Raw genomic sequence first — 15965 nt, forward strand, 5'->3', positions numbered from 1 at the left:
ATGACAAACAGCAGTGGCCCCAAAACAGATCCTTGCGGTACATCACTAGTAACTGAACTCCAGGATGAACATTTGCCATCAACCACCACCCTCTGTCTTCTTTCAGCTAGCCAATTACTGATCCAAACCGCTAAATCACCTTCAATCCCATACTTCCGTATTTTCTGCAATGACTCAGAATATCCACACACTCTACCCTATACTCCTCATTCACCAAGTCCTTCTCTTTGGTGAATACTGAGGCAAAGTATGCATTTAGTATCTTGCCCATTTCCTCTGGTTCCATACATAGATTCCCTCCAATATCCTTGAATGGACCGACTCTTTCTTTACATAGGTATAAAACGCCATAGGATTTTCCTTAATCCTGTTTGCCAACGACATTTCATGACGCCTTTTAGCCTTCCTAATTCGTACCTCAAGTTCCTTCCTACTTCCTTTATATTCTTCAAGGGCTTCGGTGGGCCTAGGTAGGGTGCCCGATCGAAGGGTCAGCGCACTTGATGGGCCGAATGGCCTCCTTCTGCATTGCAGTGATTCTATGTGGTCTCACCAAGGTTTGTAAAGCTTTGGTAACACTTCCCTACTTTTATATACCATACCCCTTGCAATAAACACCAACATTCCACTTGCTTTCCTAACCACTTGCTATTCCTGCGTACTAACATTGTGATTCATGTGCCAGGCCACCTCTGGACCACCAGGTTTTTCTGCAATCTTTCTCCATTTAAACAGTGTTATATACGTGGGTTATATGGTTGTGTGCAATGCCTCTTTCAGAACGGAGTCACATGACATGCGTGACATCACTGGTCACTTTGCAGGCTTTTTGTCCTTTGTCTAGTACTATACCTTTGTACAGTGAAGACCTATTCAATAACCTGTTGAATATTGCTTTCAAACCCACACGCATCTGCAATTTATTTATTTTGTACTGTTAGTTTAAAGATACAACAAATTGTATTCTGCTCTCTATTCTTCCTGCCAAAGTGAACAAGTTCACATTTACCCACGTTATATTCCATCTGCCAAACATTTGCCCACTCATTTAATCTGCCCAAATCCCTTTGTAGACTGTCTATCTCCTCTTAACAACTTGCGTTCCTACCTATTTTAGTATCAGCAAACTTAACTACCATACATTTACTCCCTTCACCCAAGTCATTGATATATATTGTGAATTGTTGAGGACACAGCAGTTGTAATGTCAATCCGTAAAAGACACATTTATCCCTACTCTGGTTCCTGTTAGCCAACCAATCCTTTATCCATGCTAAAATGTTACCCCACTACAGTACCATGTATTATTTTGCATTTTAACCTTTGATGTAGTGCCCTATCAAATGCCCTTTGGAAATCCAGGTGCACCAGACCTACCACTTCCCCTTTATCAACCCAGTGTGTTACTTCGTCAAAAAACGTGAATAGATTAATTAATGTTGGCTCTGCCTGACCAAATCATGATTATCTAAGAATCATGCAATAACCTCCTTAATAATGGATTTTAGTAATTTCCCCATCACAGGTGTTAGGCTAACTGGCCTATAGATTCTTGTTTTCTGCTTCTCCCCTTTCTGGAGTAAAGATGTTACATTAGCTACTTTCCAATCCGCTGGAGCCCTTCCAAAGTCTAAGGAATTTTGGAAGATTATAACCAATGCATCTATCTGTCCGACCACTTCTTTGAAGACTTTGGGACGGGGGCTTGTTAGCCTTTAATAGATTTCCTAGCAACCGTTCTCGGTAATGGTAATTGTACTATGTTCACCCCTCCCCATCACCTCTTGATTTTCAAGAACCTTTGGGGAAGTTTTACAAATCCTCTACCATGAAGACAGAGACAAAAGACCTGTTCACCACCTCCACCAGTTCTTCCTTGACCATTATCAATCACCCAGATTCACTCTCTACATGAGGAGATTGTGGAGGCATTGGTGGTGTTCTTTCAGGAATCACTAGAGGTAGAAAGGGTCCGAGAAGACAGAAAAGTGGCTAATGTAACACCACTGTTTAAGAAAGGAGGGAGACAGAAGACGGGAAATTATAGGCCGGTTAGCCTGACTTCGATCATTGGTAAGATTTTAGAGTCCGTTATTAAAGATGAAATCACGGAGTACTTGGAAGTGCATGGTAAAATAGGACTGAGTCAGCACAGCTTTGTCAAAGGGAGATTTATTTCTGACAAATCTGTTAAGAGTTCTTTGAGGAGGTAACAAGGAAGTTAGACAAAGGAGAACCAGTGGATGTGATGTATTTAGATTTCTAGAAGGCCTTTGACAAGGTGTTGCATAAGAGATTGTTAGATAAGTTAAGAGTCCATGGTGTGAAGGGTAAGATCCTGGCATGGATAAAGAATTGGCTGACTGGCAGAAGGCAGAGAGTTGGGATAAAGGGGTCTTTTTCAGGATGGCAGCCGGTGACTAGTGGTGTGCCTCAGGGGTCGGTGCTGGGACCACAACTTTTCACAATATACATTAATGATCTGGAAGAAGGAATTTAAGGCACTGTTGCTTCATTTGCAGGTGATACAAAGATCTGTAGAGGGGCAGGTAGTATTGAGGAAGTTAGGGGGTTGCAGAAGGATTTGGACAAGCTAGGAGAGTGGGAAATGAAGTGGCAAATGAAATACAATGTGGAAAAGTGTGAGGTTATGCACTTTGGAAGGAGGAATTTACGCAGAAACTATTTTCTAAATGGGGAAATGCTTCGGAAATCAGAAGCACAAAGGGACTTGGGAGTGCTTGTTCACGATTCTCTTAAGGTTAACGTGTAGGCAGTTAAAGCGGCAAATGGAAAGTTAGCAGTCAAGTCAAGTGGGCTAGAATACAAGACCAGGGATGTACTTCTGAGGCTGTATCAGACCTCATTTGGAGTATTGTGAGCAGTTTTGGGCTCCGTATCTAAGGAAGGATGTGCTGGCCTTGGAAAGGGTCCAGAGGAGGTTAACAAGAACGATCCCTGGAATGAAGAGCTTGCCGTATGAGGAACAGTTGAGGACTCTGGGTCTGTATTCGGAATTTAGAAAGATGAGAGGGGATCTTATTGAAACTTACAGGATACTGCGAGGCCTGGATAGAGTGGACATGGAGAGGATGTTTCCACTTGTAGGAAAAACTAGAACCAGAGGACACAATCTCAGATTAAAGGGACAATCCTTAAAAACAGAGATGAGGAGGAATTTCTTCAGCCACAGGGTGGTGAAACTGTGGAACTCTTTGCCACAGAAGGCTGTGTGGCCAAATCACAGAGTGTCTTTAAGACAGAGATTGATAGGTTCTTGATTAATAAGGGGGTCAGGGGTTACGGGGTGAAAGCAGGAGAATCAGGATGAGAAAATATCAGCCATGATTGAATGGCGGAGCAGACTCGATGGGCTGTGTGGTCTAATTCTGTTCCTATGTCTTATGGGCCAACACTAGCTCTAGTTACTCTTTCCTTATTCAAATACTTGTAGAAACTTATGATCTGTTTTTATATTACTAGCTAGCCTTTTCTAGTATTCTGCTTTCTTCCTTTTTTTTAAAGTCATTCTTTGCTGGTTCTTGAATCTGTCCAATCTTCTGATTTATCACTAAGCTTCCGCAGATTTGTACGTGTTTATTTCAATTCAATATTACCCTCAACTTCCTTATTTATCACGGATTTTGCATCCTTCTGAAAGAGCCTTTCTTTCCCACTGGGATATCTCCTTATGTGATGCGAGGGGGAGAGCGAGAGAGGAAAATGCTATTTCGAACAGATACAGGCTTTGGAAAACGACCGCGAGAGGTCATGAAAGTTGCCACCGAGGCAGGCTTTGGGAAAGGGTTCTGAACAAATTTCCCTAACAGAAGAAAAATTGCTTCGTAAATGCAAGTATTGCCCCTGTCTCCCTGTGTAAGTGGCATGAGAGCTGCATGTTCTGTTACGTACTGTTTAATGGGAACTAGTGTGTTAGGGTTAGGATAGTAGAGGTCAGGGCGGCATTTGGCGCGGTGGTTAGCACTGGGACTGCGGCGCTGAAGACCTGGGTTCGAATCCCAGCCCTGGGTCACAATCCGTGTGGAGTTTGCACATTCTCCCATGTCTGCGTGGGTTTCACCCCCACAACCCAAAGATGTGCAGGGTAGGTGGATTGGCCACGCTAAATTGCCCCTTAATTGGAAAAAAATAAATATTTGGGTACTCTAAATTTATTTTTAAAAAAGACGGTAGAGGCCATGGGGTTGGAAGGTTTTAAAAAATTTATTCATGGGATGTGGACATCTTTGGATAGGCCAGCATTTAATGCACATCCCCAAATGCCCTCGATAAAGTGGTGGTGAGCTGCCTCCTTGAACTGCTGCAGTGCACATGGTGTAGGTACACCCACACTGCTGTTCAGCAAGCAATTCCAGGATTTCGACCAGCGACGGTGAAGAAACGATGATTAACTTCCAGGCCAGGTGCCGAGTGACTTGGAGGAGGCATTTTCCAGATGGTCATTTTTCCATGCGTTTCCTCCCTGTGGCCTTCTTGATTGAAGTGGTCGTGGGTTTGGAAGGTGATGTCCAAGCAGTCTTGGTGAGTTCCTGTAATGCATCTACACATTGCTGCCACTGTGCATCAGTGGTGTAGGGAGTTAATATTTGTGGATGGGGTGCTAATCAAGTGGCCTGCTTTATCCTCAATGGTGTTGAACGTCTCAAGTGCTGTTGGAGCTGCAGGCAAGGGGACAGTATTCCATCACACTCCTCGTTTGCGCCCTGACTGTGTGGAGTCAGGAATTGAGTTCCTTGTCGCAGGATTCCTCTAAACGTCTGACGATATTCCGACCACATCGTTGTGTGCTACTGGAAATTCTTCTAATTCCGGCATCTTATAGAATTAGTGAGCTTAACTTTAATGTAGAAATTTGCCCTTGAAGTCCCCAAGCTTCTGGTTAGTCCTAGACTTTGGTCAAGGTAACTCCCTGGTATGTCCATTCTTTTTGGTTAACTTGCTGATCCACCGCTTCCCCAACTCTTTCTCATCCTGGATCGTTTTCCTCCCTCTCCTCTCCCTGCCCATCTATTTCAAATAATTCTCAACAAATGCTTCTTCACAATTCTCTTTGCTCCTCCGTGGCTTGGATGTAGCCAGCCCTCCCTTCATCAGTACTTTTTTTTGTTCTGAAAATGTTCCTACTTATCTATAAAGTTTGCATTTTTATTCTAACCTCACACGGTCAACCACTCCGAGGGGCTGTTTAGCTCACTGGGCTAAGTCGGTGGCTTTGAAAGCAGACAAAGCCAAGCCAGCAGCGCGGTTCGATTCCCGTACCAGCCTCCCCGAACAGGCGTCGGAATGTGGCGACTAGGGGCTTTTCACAGTAACTTCATTTGAAGCCTACTTGTGACAATAAACGATTTTCATTTCATTTCACTCATGAGCATCTGCCACTTTAAAAAAACTTCTCAACCTTTCCAAAAGCTGAGAGTAACCAGATGATACTGGCATGTACTTTCTTTGGGCTTTGAGCTGGACTACAATGCTCTGATTTGTAAGCGTGACTTACCGAGCTGCCGCAGCTTCATTGTGGAAAGTTACAAACGCCATACCAAGTGGTTTCTCATACACGTTTTCCTTTTCTTTCACATACTCATCCTTCAGTTTTTGTTCCAATTTAGTGTAATATTCCACTGCATTTTCCTGTAGAAAAGAGGAACATTCTCCATTACTACAGACAAGAAAAGTCTAACTGACGAAAAGGCATAAAGTGCTTTGGCAAAAATGTTTGCTTCCTTCAGCATATTACACACAATAAAAGTCGGTATTTGGAGGATAGAAGTCAAGCAATTTCTGCACCCCATCAATTCATCGACGTCAGTGACAGCAAAAACAACCTCTTTATGTAAACTGCCATTTTATCTCAGCGATCCAGGTGCTGTCCAAGCCTTTCTGACATGGTTTTCATATAGTCTTTAACTTATGCCATCATCTGCTGATACATTGGAAAATGCGAGAATAAAATGAGAACCAGTACTTTGAAATCAGTTTACATACCTCTTCACAGCCTTTAACAACGCAACAGCACAACTGACCGCAGGGTTTGGGATTGATCATAACTGGTGTTTCCTCTTTAGAATAGTAGTTCCGACTACGCTCAGCTTTTCGCCTGAAATACAAAATTCAAAAGAGCAATGATAAAGCTGATCATGCAAAGAGCATGATCTCCTTTGGGCATGAATAACTCTTCTACCTTAGCTGGGAAGACGAGCAACCTTAAGCTCACTCACTAATAGTCATTGACAAGGCTTCATGACAGACCGCAGTAGCCCTTACTATGTGACACATTGAACTTTCTCTGTAGACACAGAAATAAGGCCATGGGACCAGATGAAAATGAAATGAAAATCGCTTATTGTCACGAGTAGGCTTCAAATGAAGTTACTGTGAAAAGCTCCTAGTCGCCACATTTGCCTGTTCGGGGAGGCTGGCACACATGGATACAGTATTGAACTAATAACCCATCAATGGAGGCAGCACATGGGATTGGAGGAGGTGACAGTGTGGTCACCGATTTGTGACAATGACCGGTTTGCCTCAGGGGGGGCTGGATGTGGGCTTTAAGAGATGGCAGCTGGCAGGGATTGAGAGATTTGGGAAACTATTCATCCAGGAGCGCATTCTGACCTTGGAGGTACTAGAGGAGGAGATGGAGTTGCCGGGTGGGAACGTGTTTCGGTACCTTCAGGTGCGGGACTTTGTACGGAGGCAGGTTCCAAGCTTTTCTCGCCTCCCCAAGGGGACCACAGGACAAGGTGATGTCAAAAATAGGGGTTGGAGAGGGGAGGGCTTCGGAGATATACAAGAAGTTGATAGAATGGGAAGAGGTCCCTATCAGGTGAAGAGGAAGTGGGAAGAGGAGCTGGGAGGAGAGCTAGAAATTGAACTGTGGGAAAAAGCCTTGAAGAGAGTCAATTCCACCTCTTCGTGTGCCAGGCTTAACTTGATCCAGTTCAAGGTGGTCCACAGGGCCCACATGACGGCAGCCCGGATGAGCAGGTTCTTTGAAGAGGTGGAGGCAGATGTGGGCGGCGTGGGGGTAGCCCGGCGAACCATCTACATATGTTTTGTGCATTTCCGAAATTGAGGGGATTCTGGCAAGGATTTGCTGACGTTATGTCAGAAGTCCTGGAAGGGAGTCCAGAACTGGCAATATTTGGGGTATCAGAAGATCCGGGGGGGAGCAGGACTTTCTCCTTTCTGGTGGCCCGGAGACAGATTTTGCTGGGATGGAGGGACTTGGAGCCCCCCCAAGTCAGGATTGTGCGTCAGCGTTATGGCAGGGTTTCACAGTCTGGAAAAAAATCAAGTTTGCCTTGGGAGGATCAACTCAGGGGTTTGCCCAGCGATGGCAACCATTCATCAATTTATTCAAGGAAAATTGAACGTCAGCAGGGGGGGGGGGGGGGGGGGGAGAGAAGAGAAGGAGAGGGAGGAAAACAGGGGGCATGGCAATGTTAGGTAAAGACAGGGAATTTAGTATACGGGGAATTAAGGAATAGGGCGGGGGTAGTAGGGGACGTTGTTTTCCGTTTTTTGTTCTTTTAGGTGCTTTGCGTGTGTCGGCCCGCGTGGTTATTTAAGAAATGTTAAGGTGTTAAACTGCGAAAATCACAAATGCTTCAATAAAATATTTTCTAAAAAAAAGAACTAGTAACCCAGAGGCCACCAGTCTTTATAGAAAGCTTTATAAATGAATTTAGATGTATAATCTGCAAGTCAACACCAGGAAAAAAGGTCACAAAACCACTGGATTGTCATAAAAATGAAGGTGTATTAATTGCCATCCTAACAAAACTTTCTTACCTGTTTGCATCAAGGCGCATCAACTTTGCTACATTATAACAGAGTCGGGCTTCATAAACAGTGCAGTCTGGGTAAGCTTCTCTGCAAATTACATAGCATCAATTAATCAAACAGTCATATCACTGTTTCCCATATAAAACATTGTTTAAATATTCAACTCTTTTCTACAATTTACAGTGCAGAATGTTCCATTCGGTCCAACAGGTCTGCAACGGCTCTTGGAAAGAGCACCCTATTTAAGCCCACACCTCTACCTACCCCCTTAACCCCACCCAACCGTTTTGGCAATTTAACATGGCCAATCCACCTAACCTGCACATCTTTGGATTGTGGGAGGTAACCGGAGCACCAGGAGGAAACCCACGCAGACACGGGGAGAACGCGCAGACTCCACACAGACAGTGACCCAAGCCGGGAATCAAACCTGGGACCCTGGAGCTGTAAGCAACAGTGCTAGCCACTGTGCTACTGTGCCATCCAGACTGAAGAATGAACTTTAACATATAGGTTAAGGGACCAACATGAATCAGCTCATATTCTGTAATTATTCTCCGGTATGCAAATGTTGTACATCTAAAACATTTGAACCTCATGATTAGATTCCAGCCCTGCAATCACACTCAGCTAAAACCATCTGAACTGCTTCAATACAACATAGATGCAGGGGTGATGCCAGAGTGCAGGATTGCATCACACTATTTATCATTGGAGAGTTTACAGTGCAGAAGCAGGCCATTCAACCCATTGAGTCCACACTGGCCCTTGGAAAGAGCACCCTACTTAAGCCCATACCTTCACCATATCCCCGTAACCCAATTTAGGAGTTTAATCTTGTAGATGGTAGAAAGATACTGGGAGTAAGGTGGTGAGTTACTCGCTGCAGAATACCCAGCCTTTTATCTGCTGTTGTAGCTAGCTTTTATGTGGCTGGTCCAGTTCAGTTTCTGGTCAATGCTGAGGCCCAGAATGTTGCTAGTGGGGCACTCAGATGATAACGCTCTTAAATTGGGAGATGGTTAACTTTCCTTGTTAGGAACACAGGGACAGGAGTAGGCCATTCAGCCCTCAAGCCTATCCGGCCATTCAGTGAGATCATGGCTGATCTGTGACGTAACTCCACATACCTGTCTTTGGCCCATATCCCTTAATATCTTTGCTTAACAAAAATCAATCTCAGATTTAATACTAACTGATCCAACTTCAACTGCTGATTGTGGGAGAGAGTTCCAAATCTTTACCACCCTTTGCGTGAAGAGCTTCCTAACATCTCTCCTGAACAGTCTAGCCCTAATTTTTAGACTATGCTCCCTAGTTTCAGAATCGACAATAGTTTATCTTTATCTACCCTCTCTTTCCCTGTTAATATCTTGAATGCTTTGATCAGATCACCACCTTAATCTTTTAAATTCAAGCAAAAAACAGGTCCAATTTGAGTAATCGCTCCTCGTAACTCAACCCCTGTAATTCAGGTATCATTTTTATTAACTTCGGTAGCCATTCCCTCCAAGGCCAAAATATCCTTCTTAAGGTATGGTGCCCAGAACTACAGTGCTCCAAGTGGGGTCCAACCAGGGTTTTGTACAGCCAGTGTCTTTATATTCCAATCCTCTAGATTCTATTTGATTATTTTCTGCACATGTTCCTGGCATTTTAAGGATCTATGCATCTGAACCCCCAAGTCTCTTTGGATATCCACCGTACCTAACCTCTTCCCATTTAGAAAGTACTCTACTCTATCCTTCATAAAAGCAAGTTATTGTGGATGCCGGAATCTGAAACCAATAGAGAAAATGCTGGAGAATCTCAGCAGTTCTGGCAGCATCTGTAGGGAGAGAAAAGAGCGAACGTTTCCAGTCCAGATGACGCTTTATCAAAGCTTTGTCAAAGCGTTGACAAAGAGTCTTCTGGACTCGAAACGTTAGCTCTTTGCTCTCCCTACAGATACTGCCAGATCTGCTGCTCTAGCCTTTTCCGGTCCAGAATGGCTAACCTGAACATTGAATTCCACCTGCCACAATTCTGCCCATTCACCTAGTCTATCAATATCTCCTTGCAATTTTAGGCTATCATCTAGGCTGTCAACAATGCCACCTAACTTTGTATCATCGGCAAATTTGGATAGGTGACGTTCTATGCCATCATCCAAGAACAGTGTGAATAATGGAGGCCCCAACCCTGTGATACACCACTAGTCACCTCCTGCCAATTAGAGTAATTGTCCATTATCCCCACTCTGTCACCTGCCACTCAAACAATTTCCTAAACCTATCAGTAACTTGCCCTCAACTCCGTGGGCTTCCTCTTTAGTTAACAATCTCTTGTGTGGGATATTATCAAATGCCTTCTGGAGGTTCATATAAATGACATCCACAGACTACCATATTCACCGTTTCAAAAGATTCAGTCAGATTACAAATTCACAAATCCATGCTGGCTCTCCCTGATTGACCAAAATTTAAAAAAACCCGGATTAGGCTAACCAGTCTGAGATTCCTGGTGTCCCCCCTTCACCCTTTTTAAAAATAAATTTAGAGTACCCAATTTTTTTTCCCAATTGAGGGGCAATTTAACGTAGCCAATGCATCTACCCTGCACATATCTGGGTCGTGGGGGTGAAACCCATGCAAACACGGGGAGAATGTGCAAACTTCACATGGTCAGTGACCCAGAGCTGGGATCGAACCTGGGACCTCGGTGCTGAGAGACAGCAGTGCTAACCACTGCGCCGCCTTATAACCAACTGGTATTCAAACAAATGGCAGACTTAATACTCACAACCATTTCAGATCAGTCAGATTGCTGACCTATCTACACAAAACAGTCAGACAAGGTCTTGCTTAAACTGTTTAATGCTCTGATCATACTTCAAGTACTCTGCATTTCTGAGATTACAGAGAAGAAATTGAAGAGTTAGAGGATGTGCAAAAAGCCAGAGGCTGATCCTGTATGATCTGAATTGTGAGAGCAGACTGGGGATACAGCTTTTCAGTTTTTGGGGGGGGGGGGGAAGAGAGAGAGAGAGAGAGAGAGAGAGAGAGGATTTTGGCAGGTAATGCAAGAAGTTTACCAACACTGTATTTCATAACAATTGCTCTTTGAGGGAAGGCACAAAGAAAGAGGGCTTCAAAGAAGAGCCTTTACATCAACAGTAAGACAGCAGAAATTGTACTTACTGGAAGTGCTGTTTTATTTTATCTGGTTCAGCATATTTTGATAATCCAGTTATGAATAAAGTGCGTTTTACCTACAAAAAAAACCAAGAAATTTCAAAAGATTTGTCAGATTTCTCAACTCAATACAGTTGTGTTCAGTACAGTAGCCTGGCCCGCATTTCTAACAACACCAGATTAAAGTCCAACAGGTTTGTTTCAAACACTAGCTTTCGGAGCACTGTTGGACTTTAACCTGGTGTTGTAAGACTTCTTACTGTGCTCACCCCAGTCCAACGCCAGCATCTCCACATCACATTTCTAACCACATCGATGTGGTCTCCAATATAGACTTGGAGGGACTCACTAACAGCCAACCATGAAAACAAGTTACTTTTTGAGCAAATTAGACTGCTGGAGCTTCTTCAAAAAGCTTTAAAACCCCAAGAACTATATCCAGCCTTCCATTGCCTGGATCCAAGACTCTGGAATTCCTTCCATAAACACCCCATCTCCTTCAGGATGGTGCACTATGCTTAAAATACAATAAAAAGTCATTGTTGCGCTAAAGCAAATTACACAAGTCAGTACTTCCTCCACAGCAAGGGAATATGGAGGAAGGGGAGAGGCAGGCTGGGCAGTTATTTGGGACATTTTGGTGCAAAGGGATATTGTATTTTTAAGCCATACCTTGCCCATGGTTCGCTTCAGCATTATATCCAGAAAGGGTATGGCAGACCAAAGAAACCAAACATTGCAGCAGCTTCTTGTGATGACCAAATATGGCAGCTTATATTAAGACTATTTATTGCACAATGCCCTAATTAATCCAGGAATAGTTTATACAGAGGATGCAGAGTTTAGTAGGGGAAGGGACCAGGATTCAAGACCGGAGATTTGTATACAGGATGCCATTAATATCACTTATACGTTAGACACTAGGCCTTATCCTTTGAACACACAAGTGACCATTGCCAACAATTTACTTTCCTAGTCTTTCCTGTAGGAAGTATATTGAGCCATTATTATAGCCCATACTTTTCTTCCCCCCCCTCTAAATACATTTCACACTTGTTTCCAAAGATTTACACAATTTCCACCTGCACCATCTCACAATTCAAATATGAGCCGTTCCAACCTACATGACCAACCCATAAACATTTCCTCCCATCATATAGAAATAAATTCCATCATTACTCCCCCATCCTTGTCCCATTATTTGTTAAACTAATTTGCCCCAAACTCTCGATGCATGGATATCTCTCTTCCTCCAAATGTTACGATATTAAACTTGGATGAATTTATCATTTCTTCCTCTTTTCAGTTGAATGTTCAGGCTTCAACATCTCTGTAAGCTCGACAGTGTTTCAATATCTGTCATCCAACACAAATTAACCAACATCTGTTCTTGCATATGCCACAAAGATACCCTTTATTGCATCTAGTTCAGTTAGAATCCCTACAGTGATAAGGAGGCCATTCGGCCCACCAAGCCTGCACCGACCCTCCGAAAGAGCACCCTACCCAGGCCCAATCCCCCATCCTACTCCCTAACCCCACCTAGGGGCAATTTAGCATGATCAATCCAATGAACCTGCATGGCTTTGGACTGTGGGAGGAAACCAGAGCACCCGGAGGAAACCCACCCAGTCACGGGAAGAATATCCGCATAGACAGTCGTCGGAGGTCGGAATTGAACCGGGGGAGCAGGGCTAACCACTGTGCCGCTTTCAATGTCTCAGTCAGCCAGGGTATCTTCAGGTGGGCTCACAGTCAGAGTGCACCAATGGACTTTTATCTCCACACAACAGGGGTGAAACGGCTTGGGTTCACGCTCCAGGCCACTAATGGCATTCCATCAAGGTCAGACTAACTGGACTCCACTCTGCCATGGCAGGACTTGGACCCAGTGCATCTACACATTACAGAACCATACACACACAATGCCGATGTCAAGCACTTCCCACTTTTTGTTTCTTTTTGTTGTTGGTTTTTTTTGTTTGGTTGAAGTCTATTTTCTGGATTAATCTCTGTTGTATTAAACATAGATAAGAATCCCCTTCATAGAATCTTTACAGTGGAGGGGGAGGCCATTTGACCCATCGAGCCTGCACTGGCTCTCTGAAAGAGCATTCTACCTGGACCCACTGTCCATTTTCACCTATGTTGTATCTCCTATGCTTCGTTGTCTGTTATTTTTCCATGGGGAGTATTGGTATTGAACATTTCATACATTCTAACAGTCAACCTTTATCTTTCAATAAGTACATTTTTGTTACAAAGGTGGGGATTTACTTCAGGATATCTATCCTCAAAAATAATGGGGGAGGGTTTCAGACTCCAGCTGCAAAAGTCCATTTGGAGAGATCTTACAGCAGATAGAGTAGTCTGCAAACAGTACATCACACATAGCAGAGGCAAAATAGGGAGATTTTGGGTAAAGCCTAAATAGGAAAAGGTGATATATATCAGGGAAATAATGAGGTACAGCCTTTTGGACCATCATGAGAGGCGAAATGGATGCTCCAGGGAGGTCTTCTTTTGAAAGAACTGTTTTGTGCTGGAGTACAAGCTTTACAAATACAGGTGCTACTCCAGCATCATGCCCATTCTTTGTGTAGGAGGCTACATAGTGAGCGCCAACAGGTTCTCTGACCACATCTTTCTTCACTTCTATCTCTGGTTTGTATTAACTCAGCACAAACTAAGGATTGGACTGGGTTTTGTCTTAGATTGCATTGTTCAATTTCACACTGAATACTGCCAGAAACATTACAGATGGATGTGCTTCAGCACCCAGAGAAAACATAGATCTTTAGTGGCAAAACAGACACTAGCTTAGAAGTTAGTGCAGGCAAAATCAGCTTAAAATTCCAGCAATCATAGAATTGATTTATCATTAAAACTAATAATGCAACCAATAGATGGGATAAGGAAATCTTCAGTCCATCGTCAATTAACTAACAACTGTTGAACGAGTTTGGGTTGGCTTACGAGAGGAGTAATATGGGTTAAAGAATATTTTATTTCAGTACTCACCAAGTCATCTTCTCTGTAGTGCATCTTTGAGGTATGTCGCCTCATGCTATAGACTGTGAGAAGCAGATAGAGGAAAGAAAAGGCCGTATGGAGCCAGAGCAGATCATTCCTGTTTTTAAATGGAGAAAGGTACAGAGTTGACTTAAATAAACATACCTGCATAAAAGTAGTGCTAGGCAGATGATGCTCTAAAATACCAGCTAAAACTCAACACCCTGTACAAGACAAGAGTCAACATTACAAAAATTCTCTCCATTCAATTCCTCACCTTAACATCAATTGGCCTTCACTGATGCTTGTTTTATTCCAAACAGCACACTTCTATCTGCAAATACTCTGCTCCTCACATTCAGATTTTAAGTAGCTGCATATCCCTCAGCTTCAGACTTGGCTCTCTGATTCACTCGTACCCTACTGGTGCTTTTAGATCAGCAGTAAGTGTTTGGACTAAAATAAAAGTGGCTGGTTATGGGTTGGCACAGTAGCACAGTGGTTAGCACCGTTGCCTCAACTCCAGGGACCAGGGTTCAAATCTGGCCTTGGGTGCCTGTGTGGAGTTTGCACTTTCTCTCCGTGTTTCTGTGGGTTTCCTCCAGGTGCTCCGGTTTCCCACAGTCTAAAACATGCAGGGGAGCTGGAGTGGCCATGCTAAAATTGCCCCTTAGTGTTCAGGGATGTTCAGATTAGGTGGATAGGGCAGGGGTGTGAGCTTGGCTGGGGTGCCTTCAGAGGGTCCGTGCAGACTTGATGCGTCAAATGGCCTCTTTCTGCACTGTAGGGAATCTATGATTTTATGGAGTGAGGAGTTGCCATTTTAGTGATCACTACACTGGAGGAGAAGGAGAAACAGCTGACAGGAGTTCACTGGTGCCGTTGTCACTGGATGCAGCAAATTACTGGGGGCAAAGCTGAGGGGAGAAGGATAAGGCAGGGATACAAGGTTACAAAGTGACTAATCCCTCCACTTCCCAAACAAGGGTTAATTTCTGGTCTTTTCTCCCAGAAATACAGCATAACAATTTCTAAATTGAATTGGCCCAAAATGACTACGTCCTTAAGTGGTCTCCTGTCTCATTTTACACAGCACCAAAAAACCCCAACCACTACTTTTTAAAAAAATGCTTGACATATAGATACATTTGATACCTAATACATCAAGGCAGCATTAGTGTCAGGCACCAATGAACCCTAGCAAAACTGGAGTTAATGGGAATCAGGAGAAACATTCTCCACTGGCAGGAGTGAAACTGAGCACAAAGGAAGATGGTTGTGGTTATTTGAGGTTAATCATCACAGCTCCTGGACATCACTGCAGAAGTTCGTCAGTATCCTTGGTCCAACCATCTTCAGCTGCTTCATCAATGGTCTTCCCTCCATCACAGGGTTAGGAGTGGGGATGTTAACTGATCGTTACATAATGTTCAGCACCATTTGCCACTACAGATACTGAAGCAGTCAGGCTTGGGCGGATAAAAGTGGAAGTAACATTTGTGCCACACAACTGCTAGGCAATGAACATCTCCAACAACAGGCAATCCAGCCACCTCCAGATAACATTCAATGGCATTCGTTGGGCTCCCCCAACACTCTGGAAGTTACTGAATGAGTTGATTGCAGACAGGGCAGCTGTGGAAAAGCAGCGAATCAGGACGCCCACGTCTAATAATTATTTCTCAATTCCTGTTGAAAAACATATGCGATGACAAGAACACTGGACAAGAGATCAGGTTCAACTGAAGCTCAACAATCCAACAGTTCTGACACCCATGCAACTGAGCCCTAGTACCAGCTGCTACTTTTAGAATAGGAGGGGAGAGAAGGAAGGGGTTAGGGGCAGGGACAGTGTGGAGGAGGAAGGAAACAATTTAAAATAATAAAAAAGTTGAGAGACAGGGCTGTTTTAAATTTTATATATAGGTTCTTTGAACTGCAATATAATCTTTGCTTTACTGGGAACCATTATTT

At 43.6% G+C, this 15965-nt stretch overlaps 1 protein-coding gene across 3 annotated transcripts in view; it reads right to left on the reverse strand.

The window, feature by feature from the left end:
• The window catches only part of LOC119967011 (CSC1-like protein 2), a 235052-nt gene that overhangs the window by 49924 nt on the left and 169163 nt on the right, over positions 1-15965 (reverse strand). For all 3 annotated transcript variants that reach the window (XM_038799002.1, XM_038799003.1, XM_038799004.1), the window contains 5 exons: positions 14001-14109; positions 10986-11056; positions 7813-7893; positions 6004-6115; positions 5516-5649 (listed from right to left, as the gene is read on the reverse strand). In XM_038799002.1, coding sequence (XP_038654930.1) covers positions 5516-5649; positions 6004-6115; positions 7813-7893; positions 10986-11056; positions 14001-14109 — 507 coding nt within the window. The remainder of the gene's footprint in view (positions 1-5515; positions 5650-6003; positions 6116-7812; positions 7894-10985; positions 11057-14000; positions 14110-15965) is intronic.

The sequence above is a fragment of the Scyliorhinus canicula genome, chromosome 6 (genome assembly GCF_902713615.1).
Source record: "Scyliorhinus canicula chromosome 6, sScyCan1.1, whole genome shotgun sequence".
Classification (NCBI taxonomy): domain Eukaryota; kingdom Metazoa; phylum Chordata; class Chondrichthyes; order Carcharhiniformes; family Scyliorhinidae; genus Scyliorhinus; species Scyliorhinus canicula.